This window comes from Rhagoletis zephyria, unplaced genomic scaffold (assembly GCF_001687245.7).
Source record: "Rhagoletis zephyria isolate East Lansing unplaced genomic scaffold, Rhagoletis_zephyria_1.1 Rzeph_scaffold_02495, whole genome shotgun sequence".
Taxonomy (NCBI): Eukaryota; Metazoa; Arthropoda; class Insecta; order Diptera; family Tephritidae; genus Rhagoletis; species Rhagoletis zephyria.
In genome coordinates, this window is record NW_016159579.1 from 26,039 (window position 1) to 45,037 (window position 18,999).

Sequence of the window (18,999 nt, forward strand, 5' to 3'; positions counted from 1 at the left end):
TTTTTTTAATAAACTTTATTTTAATTGAAATTGAACATACTGAAAACAAAATTTCAGTGGTTAACCAAAAAACAATATGAATTGTATAAAGCTTAAAGGAGTAAAATGCCTTAAAAAAAAAGAAAAATGGATGATCTCCAGCAAATGATCACTAAACGCTATATACCGTCTTGATTTCATGAATTTTATAATAGAATTAGAGAAATATAAACTAAGCACTTGAATTTCCAATACAAATTATACTTTTATGATTTAGTTTAAACCTTAAATGTGCTACTCTTCCACGCAAAGATCTGAAATGTGCTAGTCTTCCACGCAAAAATCTGAAATGTGCTACTTTGCGACGCGAATAATGAAATGTGCCACTCTTCGTAGGGACCGACGATACATACATGACTCCTAAAAGGTTCATATAAGAGTCAAAAATTGTTTGCTTTTGAAACTCATATTTCGTATCCACCTAAGACTTCATTCCGGACTAATATATGTACATATTCCGAACGCTTAGAATATGTTTGCGGGGTAAATGTGTTATGTTCCTTTTTGAAATAAAAAAATTTTACTTTTAAATTTGTATATGTAATTTTTCTATTTGCTTTATTAAGCTTTTTAATTTTTTCTTTTATTTCACTAAATCTACGGTATAATAATTCTTTTTATATACATATTAAGTATTCCTAATTGTGCTCGAGCACTTATACCTAGGACTTACTAATAAATAATCAACTATAAATTGAACTAAGTTTTTACAATTCCAAAAGAAACTACTTACATAAATAATTTTTGGCAAAACACTAACCTATACATATAACGTAAATCTTAAAAACTAATAGTAACTAACTTCTCTTCGAGAGCTTAAGTACTGAATACAGTTCTTATAAAAAACAGCAAAACGATCACTAAACATAAATATTTGTTAAATATTTTATGGCAGCAATTTAGGTTAGGTGGCATTTAAGAAACAACTAATTTAAGTAGTTAAAAAAGTAATGTTAGCGACTCTATGAACAACGAAAGTGATTCTAGAGCTGAATTAATGAAGCTTAAAACTACATAAATATGTACCGGCACGCGTTTTGAATGAAGTTTCGATTAGTGAGAGACATTTGAGACAACAGACTTAAAAACTATTGGGATAATACAGTGATGCACTCTACTAGTGGCATGAGCGAAGACCTTCGCATTGGCGTGACTTAGAACTACCGGCAACCACACGACTCGACAACCATATTTGGAAAGGTTTTCTGTGTCGCTGTATTGTTACTATCCATAAAGACGAGCTGCAGCGAAGAATACTGTTTGGCGGTGCAGCAAGGTATCAGCTCAAGCGGCTTGCTGCCTCGGTTGCGACGCGACAATGCGACTTTCTGCAAGAAACGAAACCCAAATTGAGCGTAAGATAGTATCATCGGCATATTAAAATGTATGTATGTAGGTATGTATTATGGTAAGTGGACTCATTATGCAATACCTGCAAGAAAGCGCTATGGTGCGTCGCTGATTGTGCAACACTCGCCACACTTCCGCATGACCCGCGGCAGAAGTAGGCGTCATAGCCGCGTGGTTGTATGATCCAGTCACCCCAACCAATTTCATCGAATGAAATGTATAGCTTCTCGCGGCAACACTCCGTCACACCGTCCGTGCAATTGATGCCACGTTTCTGACGCGACGCCCGACGACGATTCTGTGTGTCGACCATAATGAATGGACGATAATCTTTATTCACGGAAATCATTTTCTCCATTGAAGCCATATCGCATGTGCGACATGAAATGTGTATCAGGTGGCTGAGGTCGTGGTTGCCGAACCATCGTTTTATTGGCCATTCAATATCGATCTTCATCCATTCGTCTGTAATGATAAGAGGAAAATTTTGAATATTAAAAATTTGTTGATGACTTAAAAATGCATAACTAATACAAATGCTATGTATACTGGGCTCACGGTAGTGTAGACATTTTTTTAAACCCTCATGAAAACCACCCTCGATATTGTTACAGAATATCAAATGTCGATGTTTCAGTAATCATCTCCGATCAAATCTTATCTTGGTACCTTTTCGAGATAACTGTGATTTTATATAATTCATATATAATATACTACCAGACCCGGCAAACGTCGCACAGTGCTTCCCTTCCATATGAAATGTGGAAAAAATAGAATTATGAACGGATTTAAATGAATCTTAGTAAAATTAAGGACGCTAAATTAAAAAATGCAATTGGTTTTTGGATAACTTACATACTTTCACTGTAAATGCTGTTTGAATTTGGGTTATTGTGGCTTTTACATAGGTATGTACATATAGTTCGTTCTATTTTCAAAAGCGAGGTGTGAAATGACAGGGCTTGGCCTGTAGATGTGCAATTAAGTTTTTTATTTTTGCACCTGATACAAATTTTATTAAAATTATTTAATAAGTTACATGAATTAGATATTAAAATATGGGTATCAATTGAACTAGTTTTGAAAATACTTTACCTCTAAATGACACGTAGAAGGGGTGCCACATGTTTAAAGAATCAAATTCACTTTAACTAAGGGAATAAGGTAACTGAAATATGTATATCAATATGAGTACAAGATAAATGAAAAAATTTGACATATTTTGCAAGAAATAAGTGGAGAGTAAAAACATTCTTGAGTTAATTTAAGAGTCCAGTAATTTAAAAGGAATGTAATCAGAATAAATCACTGATTGACGATGACCTAGTTCCTTTAATTCAAGTTTAATTTGTTTTCTTTTTGAACAGGTGGCAACTCGCTGCATCTAGTTAATACACATTTCGATTGATACCCATCTCTTAATAATTCATTTAACTTTTAAAAAAAATTTAGTACAATTTTTTAACAATCTAATTTTTTCACAGGAGGCAACTCTTTAAAAACAAAATAAACCTTCTATTGTCCACAGGTCATTCTTTTTAATCTGACACCTAATTTTTGAAAATGGAACGAATCGTGCAGATCTCAATGCACTGACAAAAAATGAAAAAATTATTTTATGCATTAGTGAAAAACGTATTACTTCAGAAAGGGCAAAAAATGATCCGGTTTTTATTTCTTCTTTTGAAAGCTAAAAGCCTGTACTATTTAATAAAATCATAAAAAATAACCTATTTTTACATATATTTTTTTTATTCATTCCATTAAAATTTAGCATTTTTTGAAATTTTGTTTAATTTTTTTTTTTTAATTTTTATGGAACACAGCAGGGACACGCTGTGTTTAATTTTATCCCAAAATTTTAATTCCTGTAATTCTATGCTATCTATATGGAAACAAGAAATGTCGCACCAACATTTTATTTTAAAGAATATATTTTTGACATTTTTTTCTGTGAAGAGCTTACGCCTGGCTGTGCTTTTATTAAAATTCTTAGTATAAAATTTGTCGACTTTAGTGGCTTCCTGGCGGCATATAAATATTTTTTTAGGGAAATGTCTGCTTAATTCTTTTTAGTGGATAAACACAGCCAACAAAAAAATTTAAAAAGGAACTTGAATTCTTATAAATTATAATAAATAAAAAATTTTCCTAGTAACCCTGATAAAATATAAGAAAATTTTGTACAAAGTTTTGAACTTTGATTTTTATGGTTTGTGTTGTAGGATCAACTATCTTTTTCATACAAATTTAGCGAAAAAACATTGCGAATATAACACGCACACTTTTTCAGCAGGGTGTATGTAAATATAAATCTATCACATTGTTTTGGAATTTACCACAATTTCTCAAGCTAATTTACCACTATTTTTTCAGTCCGAACACTGCCCTCACCTATTCAATGGAATAGTGTGGGTTCATATGCAGATTCGTTAAACTAACAAGAACTGAATAATTGTAATGATGCCATGAACTTTTCTTAGGTTCTATTCAAATAAAAACTTCCCATAACACTGTACGGTAAAATCAACTTTTTTTTCTGGGTATTGGACCAAACCAATTTTTTAAGAGATTGAGTCATAGGTAAAAGAGTGATTTCTCCGCTTTTCGAAGTTAGCCTCCGAAATCGAGATATGGACCTTCGAAGTTCGAAATTGGACCTTTGGTAAAAAATTAGTAGAACGATACGAACTTTTTAAAAATCTGTTCAAAATTTTCTGAAATATAAAGTTTTTGATTTTTCGAAGATTTGACTTTTGACGCGTTATAGCATCTGTAATATAAGCTTTCACAAAAAACTTTATATACCATATAAATAAGAGCGAAAGGCGTCTGTATTTTTACCTTTATTTTGCTGTTTACATGCAATAATTAAAAATAATTTTTTACCAAAGGTCCAATTTCGAACTTCGAGAAATTACTTTTTTTTACATATGACTCAATATCTTTAAAAAAAGTGGGTTTGGTCCAATACCCAGCCGAGTCCTGTACAGTATCATGAATACGGTCAAGTACAAACTTGTACTGGTTATTGGTACATTGCGAAAGTCCAATTTTGTAAAGGCAGTTTTACATTATTTTTTGTTAGCATTCTGTAAGGAGTATTCCAAAATAACAGAAAATTCACTTAGTTTTTGTAAAATAAAAAACACCGTTAGACAGCAATAAACCAAATTTACACTTTCAAAATGTTATTGATACGTTGTTTGCGCAACTGGTTTATTTTGCAAGTTTCAAGGAATTTTTTTTTGTAAAGTTCGAATAATTAAAGAAAAGTTTTAAATGGAAAACAAAACTATAAGTGAGAACTATGTCCCAATTCAAAAAAGTTACTTTTTATAATTTTTTTGCAAAAAAAAAAAAACTGACTTATTTGCATAACCTCAAAAATTTTCTGATTTATTTCCATTTATGATTTTATGTTAGCTTTTACAATTTTGTTAACTTTCGGCAAACAAAATGGAAACGGAAATGGATAAATTAAGAAGTAGTGAGTTGATTTTATTTTACTGAACCCGCCGTTTTTAGCCGTTTTCGAGAAAACGGTTTTTTTCTGGGCTATCATGTTATCTCAGAAGGCGAGTTGTTTGAACTTCGGCTGATTGGATGTTCGAAAAAAGAAAAGCCTTTTTCGGTTGTCAACCATGTTGGAAAAAATTTTGGTACAGCTGACATTTGCGAAAGTTCCATGAAACTCTTAGAAGAAAAACGTGTATTTTTTGCAATTACTTATCTAAGAAAGATGAAAATTATGGAAAACAATTTGGAAAGGATGCTAAAATATTTAGATCTGAAAACATAGCGTTTCTTGCTGATGAAGTTCTCTTCGAAATCAAAAAGCCAACTGTGTCGACCATCAGCCGGATTCTAACTTTCGCTATCGCTAAAATGCTAACATAGGAAAGCTAAAATTTTTCCGAATTTTTAGCTATCTCCAAACATATCTCCTAAATTTTTTGGTGATAAATAATCTATTTTAATGGTGATTAATAGAGAAAATGGAAGTATGTGATAGCAGAAAAATAGCTGCCTGTAGCGTAGCCGTGGCTATGTTAGAAATACACTTGCGCCGATTCGGAAAGACCATTGATGAGCAGCCTTCGCAAACAGGCAAATCCCTGAGAGAATTTACGGATTGAAATTTCGAAATTTTTTGCTCAAAGTGAGTAGAGCTTTGAACATTCTTGGCACAAATTAATTTCAAAAACATTCGTATTCTTTTCAAGTAGTTATCAGCGATTTTTGGTAAATTTGGAGAATTTGGGAATACTGGAACCTCAAGTGAAAATTAAGTATTTTATGAAGAGTAACTGCTTTAGGAATCTCTCCTCAAGACATATCTGCGAGACATGTAGTAAATATTTTTAATTTAGGAATTTTGATAATGCCATAATTAATCGCTAGAAGAAACCATTTATGTACATGTGACCATACTTTTTTTATTATGTAACTCAGGGGCGCACCCAGGAATATATTTTAGGGGGGGTTTTATATTTTTGAAGATATATCACCGGAAAATACTGAAAATTTTCTTCAGATAATACGCTCTTTAAAATATATTTATGCAAGTTTTATGTAAAGTATGTAATAAATAAATAAGCGTTTTAAAATTCATAAACTGCACTTTATTTACATAAGATTAACAGAACTCAAACACTTTTAACCGACTTTAAAAAAAGGGGAGGTTATCAATTCGCCGGAATACGTAACGTTGGACCACGTGAACCGGTTTTTATAATAATTTTTTTGTAGAAAGATGGTACCTCAAGGTTCGGCCCGTAATTTGGTTTAGAGATCCGATGATTGGATCATGAAGAAATTAACGGTACCCCTAAATTTGAATATAAGAATTGAAGTCGGTTGTGTTCTTTCCTTAAAAACTACTTTTTTTAATAAAAAGTTCTATAAACTCAAGATGCGCTCAACTTTCAAAAGTACCTAATAAAAAATATTAAAAAAGACTCAGTAAAAAAAAATTATTGATTCCATGAATTTTTGCTCTTTATGTTCCTTTTTTCAATTTCTGGTTTTTTCGATAAAAATGGTGATTTTTCACGATTCCTAAATTTTTTTAATATTTCGAATACCAAAAAAATTAACTGAACTCTCAAGAAAAACGAAAAATTCATATAAAACGACGGACGAGAAATGGAAAAGAAATTTTCTACCAAAATTTCTTAAATCAGTTTGCAGCTCTCAAGAAAAAATGCTCGTATATTCATTTCCTCATGAAAATTGACAGCAAAAGCAAAGCGCTTTTTCAAGCAACAGAAATCATAATAAATATTTCTTATAATTTCCTTGAGAGCTGGATTCTCAGCTTTAAGATACAGTTTGTATTTGAGGTTATTAGCTTTAGGGGGGGTTTGAACCCCAAAACCCACCCCTTGTGTGCGCTAATGATGTAGCTAATTTTAAGGGGGAGGGGGTTGAGTATGGTAAGAAAATAACTTGTGTCAAAACCAAGCTAATTGGACAATGTTGTTGAGTACTACCTAAACACATATACTCATCATTTGAACATACAAAAAAGCAGAAAAGTCTTGTTTACGACATGTTTTCACATTTTATTTACTGCCTTTACACTTTTTTTACATTCAAATAATGCAATATTTTAGCTGCTATTAATTTCGCACATAAAAAGTAATCATTTGACCGAATGTGCATTGCCACAAATGTATATACATGTAATTATTTTGACTTACCTTGCACATCGACCGACTGTATGGCTATTGTTTTCACAATGGGCAAATACTTGGGATCTGTATTTTGCTGCACTTCAGAAACGACAATAGTCTGTGGACCTATACGCGTGCTGTTGTTTCTACGTGAGCGTTTAGTTCGGCTCTTGAATAGCCAAAGTACAGCGGTGTTCACATCAAATCCATCCGCATCGGCATCATCAATTTTGAATGAGAAACACATGGACGAATTGGTGCCCAAACGTTGGCATTCGCGCTTTTCTGAAAGCGAAAAATTTTAAAATATTGATTTAAATTAGAGATTTAGTCTTTAAGATGACTAAATCCAAATATTAAAAATTTGAAGACACCTACCTCTTTGGAGGAAGATAAACTTTTTGCTAGTCCGCGCGTAGTAATCATCGAGATCTTTATTTTTTGCGCTATCATCTTCCTCCTCCTCGATAGTTGTACCCTCATAAATGGGTTTGGGTAGGCCAACCGCTGAAACATTCGGTCGCTCTTTCAGCCGCAATTTTTCCAAAATCTGTTGCTTGACATACTCTATACGCAGTTGTGTGAGTTCTTCCTCACTTATGTGTTCCACGCGCCGACTACTTTCACATTTCGGGCAACCCGATTTGACAGTGATTTCTTTTTTCTTTTGGGCCGCTTCGTTTTGCTCATTATCGGCCACTTCAAGCCAATTGTTATTTGTCGCATTCGAAGGCGCAACAGAATCGTCAAGTTCATCAGAGACAGAGAGTGATTGTGAAAGTGAGAGCGATACATCTGCTCCACTCTGCGATTCATCGTTATAATCACGCGGCGCATCACCAAGCATAAGATCTTCGGTGGCGCCCAAGTGCTGCCAAATGCGTGGCATGCGCATACTGAACACTGTACTCGTGCCGCGCGGCGCTTCCCCTTTTGCCTGAAGCTCATTCAACCGCGCCGCTACTTCCTCTTCCTGCTGCTCCTCTGCTAATTGCCTGGCAGTGCGATGGTACTCCTCTTTGTGGTGTCGCAGATGCTCCTCTTGATGCGCCATATGACGCTGTATGTGTATATAGCGGCGCAGCGCCGCTGCGGCCTCTTCGCGTTCCGCACGCTCTTCCTCGCTGTTCATAGCATCTGGTGGCACATTTTCATGCCAGGACGATTGTCGTATACGACGCGCTTTGGGGGCACGGGGGCGTTTATTATTCACTCTGTGCGAACGTTTGTGTATCTGTTGGGGGGATTGCACATGAAATAGATGTCGCGTTTGTTCGTATGGTGGCGGCACATAGTGCGCATATGGTTGCGCGCTATCAGAGTCGTTTGACGCTGGTATGTCGCTGTGCTGACGGCCGTAGATGATGCTGTGATCTAGCGCAACGAATGCGATCAGCATGAAAGATATTAGATATCTAACCATTTCCGCTACGTATTATTTGAAGGTTAAGGTAATTTATTAAGTAATTTTTGTTAATAATTCACTTTTAATATGATTTAATTTTTCCCACTCAATTACTATCTTCTTGGTAACATTAAAACTTCCACTTTAGTCCATTGATGTTTGAAAAACATAGAATAAATTTTCACTTTAGTTTCTATTTTACTTTGTTTGGAGTTATTTCTCAGTGTAGATCTGCTAAAGCAAATTCATTTGACAAATAGCATGTATTAAACGAAGTTATTGATAGTTGTTTTGGTGATGTTAATAGTTGGTAAACCATTTATGGAATTTTGTGACTGCAGCTAAAAAGAAAGAGAGGAAATAAATTCAGTAAAAAATAAGCCACATGTTCAAATTAAAAGGCTCCTCAAAAATTATTTTATGGAAATATCATTACCAATGTATTTACATTGTACAAGTATTAAATATTTTTTAGAAGTAAAGATTAGCAGTAGTTTAAAGTCACTTTGAATCTTCCTAATGCTGGTAATCCAGAACACACCAACGTAATTAAGAGTTTAATTGCGTTATAAAGCCCCGGTACTAGTATGGGGGCCGATGAGTTGTAGTGGTTAAAAGAGCACTATACTACTCTGCAGGGCCTGTGGGTAAGCCCGGTTTCCGAAAAAGTTTTTTTGTTAATAGCAGACGCCCACTGCAGGAAATGACAAACATCCGAATATATTTCTACCGTGAAAAGCAGCTTCTCATAAAAATACAATCGCCGTTCGGAGTCGGCGTAAAACTGTAGGTCACAATATCCAGGCACACGCCACAAATCGGAGGAGAAGCTCGCCAACCACTATTGTGTAAGCGCCAATATCTTTCGTAGGACCCTAAGATCATACTTTAACTGAAGTTCTGTAAATATTAAATATACTATAAATAAAATTATAGTTAAAAAACTAAAAACACGCTTCTATTACAACAAGAACTAAAAAGTATAAAATAATTTATAGATATACAGTGGACTTTATTTTGACTATGACTACGGGCCAATCACTTGAATCCCATTTTTAGCTAATTTAAAAAAGTTAAATTAAATCAAGTTAGGGAACTTCCTATTCTTCTTAAACGGAATCGCTATATCTATAAGTTATTTTATACTTTTAAGTTCTTGTTGTTATAGAAGCGTGCTTTTAGTTTTTTAACTATAATTTTATTTTCTACTTTTTAGTTTTTTGAAATCTTGCAATTAATATATTACTGTCTGTATATTTCTCATTCAGTCCTTTCAATGCGAAGAAAATTTTCCGCACCCTGCTTTTTAGCTACACTTTTTACCTAACGTGCTAGATTTGACCTTAACAAACAAAATTTTCAATGTATTTCAATTAAATAGGTAATCACATATTCTGAATATAAACCAAATCGGAGCACGGATGCCGATTTTTTAATTATATAGACTCGCGCGCCACATAGCTGCCAAAATTTTTTGTTTAGTTATTTCTTTTCATGTAAGCAATATGCATTCGAAATGTGAACTTAATCGTATCATAAATACGGTTTTTCCAAATATCTCGACTCCTGCGCCACCTATCAGCAAAATTTTTTGCGGATTTATTTCTTTTCACGCAAGTAATATATGTTCTAAATATGAATGTGGGTTTTACAAATATCTCGACTCCTGCGCAACCTAGCGGCAAATATTTTTTTGGATTTATTTCTTTTCATATAAGTAATATATGTTCCAAATATGAACCTAATCAGACTATAAATGCGGGTTTTACAAATATCTCGACTCCTGCGCCACCTTTTTATATTGCATTGTCCTCGAGTACTGAGCTAAGTTTGAAGTTTCAAGTCTGTAGGTCATCGGGAAGTTTGTTAAATATTGAGGGCAAAGTTCCAGGACATACAAAGATACATACATACATACATACATACATACAAGTGAAGTTAAATAAAAGCTTGTAAAAAAGTAAGAAAGTCTATAAAACAAGTAAGAAAGTCTAAGTTCGCACGGAGCCGAACATTAAATACCCGGCGCAAGTATTAAATACATGTCTTTCACCTTTCCGAAAACTACCGCTACGTGGTAAGCAGGGGTGGTTACCCCTATTTTAAACATCTTCGATAGAACGTTCAGTTAGACATAGTGAGATAAACTTGTATAGTCATATGTGGGCGGTATCACGCCCATTTTCCAAAATTCCAAATAATGTTACTTATTTAAGGCATTGTTGTTAGTATCAATTTTGAGTAAATTAGCGACCTTAAATTTCGAAGTATTGAAGTTTCAAGCATTTCTGAAATTCACCGATATATGAAAAGTGCCCGTAATTTTAGTCCGATTTCAATAATTTTCAACGTTTTGATATTATGTGGCAAGCACAATAACTGATAGAACGGTTACCGAGATACATATATGTGATCATAAGCGGGCGGTGCCACGCCCATTTTCCAAATTTTATCATAAACATATTTCTTGTTAAATATTTATTGCAAGCATCAATTTTACTGATTTATCGAAGATTTCGTATTGCTCTAAATAACCGTTATATGGGATGTGGGCGTGGTTATTGTCCGATTTTAAAAATTTTCAGCCATTTGGTATGTTGTGGCAAGGCCTACAACTGCGCTAAGTTTGGGTGAAATTGGTGGAGCGGTTACCAAGATATACACTTGTAATCATAAGTAGGCGTGGCTACGCCCGTTTTCCAAAAATTTATAATATTATTATTCGTCCTCTAAAAATCATTTAAATATTAATTTTGAGTTAGTAAGCTTTAGTAGTTACTAAAATAACGCAGTTTTCGTATTTCTGAAAACTACGAATCTAGATAGATATAGACAAATGTATACATAAATGATCAGAATGAAAAGAGAAATCGATTAAGCGGTCTGTGCGTCCGTCCGTCCGTCTGTCTGTCCGTCTCTGCACACGATAACTCGAGTAAAAATTTAGATATCTTAACGAAACTTGGTACGTGCACTTTTTTCGGACGCAGGATGGATGGTATTGAAAATGGACAATAACCACGCCTACCTCCCATATAACGGTAATTTTCAGATAACGAAAACTGCGATATTTTAGTAACTACTGAAGACAATTCACTAAAAATTGATATTTGCAATAATTTTTAGGCAAAAAATAAGAATATTATAAATTTTTGGAAAATGGGCGTAGCCACGCCCACTTATGGTTACATGTATATATCTTGGTAACCGCAGCACCAATTTCTTCCAAACTTGGCACAGTTGTTGGCTTTGGTACAGCATACCAAATGGCTGAAAATTTTTAAAATCGGAAAATAACCACGCCCACATCCCATATAACGGTAATTAAGAGAAATACGAAATCTTCGATAAATCAGTAAGTATTAAAGCTAATTTATTCAAAATTGATGCTTGCAACAATTCTTTACCAAGAAATACGTTTATTATAATATTTTGGAAAATGGTCGTGGCACCGCCCACTTATGATCACATATATGTACCTCGGTAACCGTTGTACCAATTTGTACCAAACTCGGTATGGTTATTGTGCTCACCACGTAAAAGCAAAGCGTTGAAAATTATTGAAATCGGACTAAAATTACGGCCGCTTTTCATATAACGGTAAATCTCAGAAATGCTTGAAACTACATATTTCGAAATTTAAGGACGCTTTTTTACTCAAAATTGATATACCCCGGCTTATCATGTAGCGGTACTTGCGCCGGGTATCTTATGTTCGGCTCCGCCCCAACTTAGACTTTCTTACTTGTTTTATTTTAATTTTGCTGACTGAGGCACGCATGTCCTTCCATACAAAGTTGCTGGGTTCGACAATTTTTTTGTATAGATGAAAGTAATATTTAGACCTGGTCCAGTACTTCATGAACTCCAAAATCCTGTAAATGAGGGCGATTTTTGGTGAGTTGTGTAGAGAATGAAGTTGCAAGATTTTACTTTCTTCTGGTAAATTCATGAAAAGTGTCAAGCGATCACTGTTCGACGTTTTTATAGGAAAAATGCTTTTCATGTTCCCGTACTTTTTGTTGTTACTCACATTTTACACTCACTTTAGAGAGTAATTTGGCTGGTTGATATTTTTACAGGCTTTCACACGAAAAGTATTAGATCAGAGCTAATAAAACCGTCACACAGTGGGAAGCATATAAAATGTGGGCAAGCATAGAATTATGGAGTAAAAATGAAGACGCCTAACTCCAAAATGTAATTTGTTTTTGGATAACTTTCACACTTTCACTGTAAATGCAGTTTTAAGTTGAAAATTTGGGTTCTTGTGGCATTTACATAGGTATGTACTAGTAATCCTGGGATCCCGGCCTGTTTAAGGTCCCAAAAATCCCGGGATTCTTTGCAAATAATCCCGAGATCTTTGGTTTTTTGTAGTTTGCACTGATGACAATAATAGAGACTCCTTTCTTGAACAGAATTGGCTATATTTCTTTTTTTATTTAATAATTAATATTTTATATAAATGTCTAGCTCATTATACATACAACACCGCATGATAGTAAATTTTAAGTGCAATCAATAAATTAGCGAAACCATGGGTCAAATATAGTAAAATTGCGTTTTTAGTTTTTCACTCTGAGGTCAGTAATTCAAAAATGATTTAAAAAGTTCAGAGAAATGTGCTTAGAGAAGAAGTATGGGTATCAAATTAAAGAGGAAATCCTATAGAATTTAAACAGATTCAAGTGTTTTGTGCAGAAGGACTGCTACGTATTGAAAATGTCCTTTTAAAATTGTATCCTTGAAATTTCGCAATATTTATTTTTGAAAAAAAAATATATGTTAAGGACTGTAGTTAAGAATATATAAACTTATCTAAAAAAAAGGTTTAATCTAACATTCTAAATGAAATTATGTTGTTTACAGCTCCAGCAAAAGCGAAGAAGCGAAAAAATTTTATTTTTGATTTACAAGCAGCAAAAATCACTTAATTCTAAAATTTCATAATTACAAATATAACAAGTAAGAAAGTCTAAGTTCGGGCGGAGCCGAACATTAAATACCCGGCGCAATTATTAAATATATGTTTTCCACCTTTCCGAAAGCTACCGCTACACGATAATCCGGGGTGTATAAATTTTAGGTAAATTAGCGTCCTTAAATTTCGAAATATTGCAGTTTTAAGCATTTCTGAAATATACCGTTATATGAAAAGCGGTCGTAATTTTAGTCCGATTTCAATAATTTTCAACGTTTTGCTTTTATGTGGCAAGCACAATAACCATACCGAGTTTGGTATGGNATCTCGATTCGTTTTGCCTGTTACAAACAACCGTTATGTGAACAAAGTTATAATACCCTTGTGCACAAGTGCGCTCGGGTATAAAAATGAACAAATTGCAATAAAACTATGAACCCTTCAAGGACTTATATAAACTCGATAACATCCTCGAACTTCGTCCTTCTAACTTTATCAGCTTAAAAAATTACCAATTCTTTCTTGTCAATCCAAACAATTTTAATTTTTTTAAATTCTAAAGAAATTTCCTCTTGCAACTGGCACCCAAATTTTTATTCTATGTACATTGCATTGAATTTTTAAATAGTTTTTGGAATAAATCATATCTTTGAAATTACAAAGCCCTTTAATTAAATCCTGACGTCAGAGAGAAAAAATAAAAGCGCAACTTTAAACAAAAAAGTAGGTTTCAAAACCATTTATTAATTATTTATTTTATGGTAGGAGAGCTTCTCATGCAATATAGAAACCACTTTTTCGATTTAAGTTGTTGAAAAGTAATGATTATATAAATCCCGGGACTTATCCCGGAATCCCGGGATTGTGACAACGACATACCGAAAATCCCGGGATCCGAAAAAGCTGAAGAATTAACATCCCTAGTATGTACATTTAGTTCGTTCTACTTTCAAAAGTGAGGTGTTAAATGACAGGGACTGCCTTTAGATGTGCAGTGAAGTTTTATTTTTTTTGAAACGGGTTGCCACCTGCTACAAATTTTACTAAAATTATTTAATAAGTTAAATGAATTAGATATTACAATGTGGGTTTCAATTGAATTGGTTTTGAAATGGTTTTGAAAATGCTTTACTTCTAAACGACACGTAGAAGGGTTGCGACATGTTAAAAAAATCAAATTCACTTTGATTAAGAGAATAAGGTAGCAGAAATATGTATATCAATATGGGTATCAGACAAAAGAAAACATTGGACATATTTTACAAGAAATAAGTGAAGAGTAAAAACACTCCTGAGTTAATTTAGGGGTCCAGTAATTTAAAAGGAACGTAATCAGAACAAATCACCGATTGATACTAAATGTATTTGTAATAAAATAATAAATACGAGGTCGTAAACCTTTGGTTTGGCACAATCATTGTTTTAGTTTCATTAAATTTGACTATACAAACAGGTGGCAACAATCTTCGTAATATTTGCAAGCTAAAAGTTTTTTAAATCTTTTTCATCTGAATTGAATTGATTTTCTATGCAGTTGGCAACTATGAGCTCATTTAACTCATTAAAAAATTTGAATTTAATTTTTTAACAGGTGGCAACTATTTAACAAAAAGAAATCTCTATTTTCTACAGGTGAAGCTCTTATTAATATTCTTAGTATAAAATTTGTCGATTTTGGTGGTTTCCTAGCGGCATATAATTTATTTTATACGGAAATTTGTGTTTGGTTCTTTTTAGTGGATAAATTACCTTTAAAAAATACGAATTTTTTGATTTTTGCCCACTTAGGCGGTACTGTGCGTCGGAAAAAAAATGTTCAAAAAGCAATGCAAATTCTGTGCCTATTGAAACTTCCCCTTTTTAACTAGAATTTATTAAGCTAAAAAACCGAATACCTAGAATATTTTTTGCTAATTATGTTTATTGTTTACTTGTTTTTTCTTTTTTTTTTTAGATTGTTAGTGTTTGGCCGAGCTTCTCCTCTGATTTGTGGCGTGCGCCTTTATATTAGTCACACAAAGGGGAGGGACCGACAGTTTTACGCCGACTCCGAACGGCGATTGTACTTTTATGAGAAGCTGTTTTTCATGGCAGAAATACACTCGGAGGTTTGCCATTGCCTGCCGAGGGGCGACCGCTGTTAAGAAAAAACCTTTTTTCTATATTTTTTTGCGATGTTGCTTTGACCAGGGCTTGAGCCTTGGCCCTGCGGAGTGGAAGCGCGCTCTGCTGTATTAAATTCTCTAATAAAGAGTATAAAATTCTCTAAAATTTACACTACAATTGAATTGATGGCCCGTGCAGCTATTTTCTCAGAAGATACGAGGCGAGAAAGAGTCAGAAACCTAGGTGAAGCAGAAGAAGAGGGAAATTCCTAGGTTAGAATTTTTATTTATTTTTTGATAAAAGCAACTGCAATATTGTAAACTTTTATATAACTATAATTAGATTTCAGTTCCCAATAGTTTTTTTATTCTTAAAATTTTGACTTTAAAGCCTTTCTTCTTAGGATGAAGTCATTCGAATTCACTTCAACAACTAATGTGGCTGATATTTTCTATAAATTTTAATAATACTTGTCATTAAAAAAAATTATTCAATACTATTCCCCATTAAATTTGATCTACGCACTTCGCGACTAATAAAAGCTCTATTATTTATGTATTTAAAATACGTGTAAAACGTTATCACCACAGCCAATATTGCGCTTTTATTGATTTTATTGAACGCAATATTTTTCGGCTACTTGTCGGTCGTACGATGGATTAGGACGTCATCGACGACATTATATACTTGCAGCACAGTTTTTAACTTTTTTTTGTTTTGTTTAGGTGTGTTCGACACGAAGTGGCTATTTGTTGTATTTTTTCTTAGGATTTTTTTTTTCAAACCTTTCATGCAACTAATTTACTTAAAATCTAAGTAACGTGTAAAACAGTGCATTTTGAAAATATTCACTTATTTTAATATCTTTTATCAACTTTTACTGTTTTATCTGCTTCTATTGTCTTAGCACTTGTCAAAAACTTTGGCGCACTTAAATCACTTTTAATTTATTGTAGTATATGTACCTACATATGTAAATTCAAATTAACAGTCCTTCAAATCACTTTTAATTTATAGTTTTTATTGTATTCGAGCAGATAGCGCGACACGCATTTAGCCACCTTGCGATGCATTTGATGAATGAAGTGATATACTATCGACGCAGTGGTTTTATTAATAAACTTGGAAACGTTTTAGTGGTAATAACTAAGTAGCTGCTGCCTGCATCGGCGTCACTAGAATGACCAAAGCACTGCTGTGCTTACACCCAAAAGCTTGCCCTCCCAAACGCCCTTTGCGATCATGCCGCCGGCAACTAGTCAGCTCCGCAAAGCAACTTACAACTCAATTCAACTATAAATTGCCCGCACATACAAACATGGTACACCCTGAAATGTACTATATAGTTACGGTGACCATAAATATATTTCGAAAATGCAGGACAATTTTTCAAAAAATTAACCTACATATAATTGCGTAGTATAAAAATAACAAAAATATACTACATATATACATTCTTCGTCATTTGAACAGCGCACCCTTTTTTTGATTTTCTACCATACAAAGTAAGCTTGACAAAATTTTTATATGGAAGAAGACAAAAAAAAAAATTGTCGCCCCTATGTTTATTTTTTTTTAATTTTCAAAAATTTTTTAAATGGGATGTTTTTCTACATGCTATATATATTATATATTTTTATAAAAAGTTAATGAATATTAAACAAACAAAAGGAAAACTGTACCTACTAAGTATTGGGCTGTATGAATAAAAATAAGCAATTGCTTTTTCTTGAAATTTCAGACCTTTTACTCAATTTATTCAAACAAAATTGGAGTAAAAGGTATACAATTTTAAGAAAAGGCAATCGCTTAGTTTTTATTCGTACGGTCCATTAAAAGGATGCGCTATTCAAATAACCAAGAGTGTATATTTCTTAATTATTAATCCAATTTTATACTTTTAACATAAATCACAATTGCTTCATTGGTATTAATCCTTTAGTAATGAATATTTACAAAATTATAATAAGGCATATTACGTATTACTTTACACGAAATATGAACCTCTGTAAAGCAAATTCTTTAGGCAAACTTTGGATCGTTGAACACGAAAAAAATACCCATGGTTTCAAAGAAGTGTTTTCGAGATTTGTTCGAAAAACGTATTTTTAGTATTTCCTTTTTGGTTGTTGTTGTGTTTTTAGTACTTTTTCAATTATTCCTCAATATTTCATGAAACGACCAACAGTTCGAAAGGTATTGATGGGTTCTTTGCAATAATATATATTTTTTGTGCAGATTGTGTTCCGTAACATCTAAATTTCTCATCAGATTTTCATTTACTGTAAAAAGAAAATGATTGTAATTTAAATTTTTCGATTTTGGTCGCTTGTAACACTAACAATTTTCTTCGAAATTGGCAAAGTAATATATTTTTGTAAGAGGACTGCAGGTCGCTTATGTTGATCGGATAATTTTTTCATGAGATATTGACGAATAGGTCCGAAATGTACCAAAAACACGTTTTTCGAAAAAATTACGAAAACGCTTGTTTGAAAAGAAAATTGGCTTGAAAAATATTTTTTTTCTTAAGCGATTACCACAAAATTTGTAGAACAGTGTTATCGATATATTTGATGCTGGTCTTCAATTTCTCGTCATCTATTGTCCATAACCGTACAATATTTAGAACGCATTGACTAGTTGAACCTTCAAAACCAGCTTACCCTTATGTAGTTATCAATTAGTTATCGACACTGCTTTTATTTCGATTAGGAAAAGTTAATTTTAAAATATCGAAGAAAATGCGAGACAAAGGCAGGACACTTGGAAAAAATCAGTACATTTTGGGGGTTTTCTGTTTTGAAAAACTACGCAGGACAGACCTTTAAATAACAGTACGGTCCTGCAAAAAACAGAACGGATGGTCACCGTATATATAGTATATACATACATACACATTTAAATTTATTAGTACGCAAGGGAATAAAGTAGCTTGCTCTATGCCGGCCGAGAGCGATTACCTTTCGTCATGAAATTACTAATGAAATTGCATCAGCTTGCAAGCGCACTGAGCGTGAGCGGCTTGGCCCCAAACATTTCATATGGGTATACCAATCGCTGCTACAGATTGCATTGCAATTTACAGGCGTAGCTGACGGGCAGCAAACAGACAGAAGAGACAGTCAAACATTATGCAGATACAAACATATATTTATGTATGTATGTACGAGCATATTGCTATATCTAAATGCATGCAAAAGTATGTACATATATTGTAATAAATCGAATATCGATCGTCAGCACACGATCGTTTAATGCTTGGAGTCGAAAGACAGCAAACGAGCTTGCCAACCAACCCATTCAGTGGATCCCATTTCAAAGCGTCACTGCCGTAAGAAAATATCTATGCATATATGTATGTACGTACATTAGAGTCGTCCAAAAATTGTAAAGTCGGAATTTTAATGCCGCCACCCCCTGGGATTGTTCTGTACCGAAAAAATTATACCCTTATTTTTCTACCCGAGCGCACTTGTGCACAAGGGTATTATAAC

At 33.5% G+C, this 18,999-nt stretch overlaps 1 protein-coding gene across 2 annotated transcripts in view; it reads right to left on the reverse strand.

Moving 5' to 3' along the window:
• Positions 1 to 601: 601 nt before the first annotated feature.
• daw (activin beta chain dawdle) overlaps positions 602 to 18,999 on the reverse strand; it is a 26,812-nt gene continuing 8,414 nt past the window's right edge. The window contains exons 1-5 of one of the 2 annotated variants that reach the window (XM_017621529.1): positions 16,472 to 16,758; positions 7,446 to 8,813; positions 7,095 to 7,352; positions 1,472 to 1,854; positions 602 to 1,367 (exon numbers count right to left, since the gene is read on the reverse strand). In XM_017621529.1, the coding sequence (XP_017477018.1) occupies positions 1,200 to 1,367; positions 1,472 to 1,854; positions 7,095 to 7,352; positions 7,446 to 8,490 (1,854 nt within the window). In that variant the 5' untranslated portion in view covers positions 8,491 to 8,813; positions 16,472 to 16,758 and the 3' untranslated portion in view covers positions 602 to 1,199. Of the gene's footprint in view, positions 1,368 to 1,471; positions 1,855 to 7,094; positions 7,353 to 7,445; positions 8,814 to 16,471; positions 16,759 to 18,999 lie in introns of those variants that run through there. The other variant, XM_017621528.1, reaches the window with a different exon arrangement.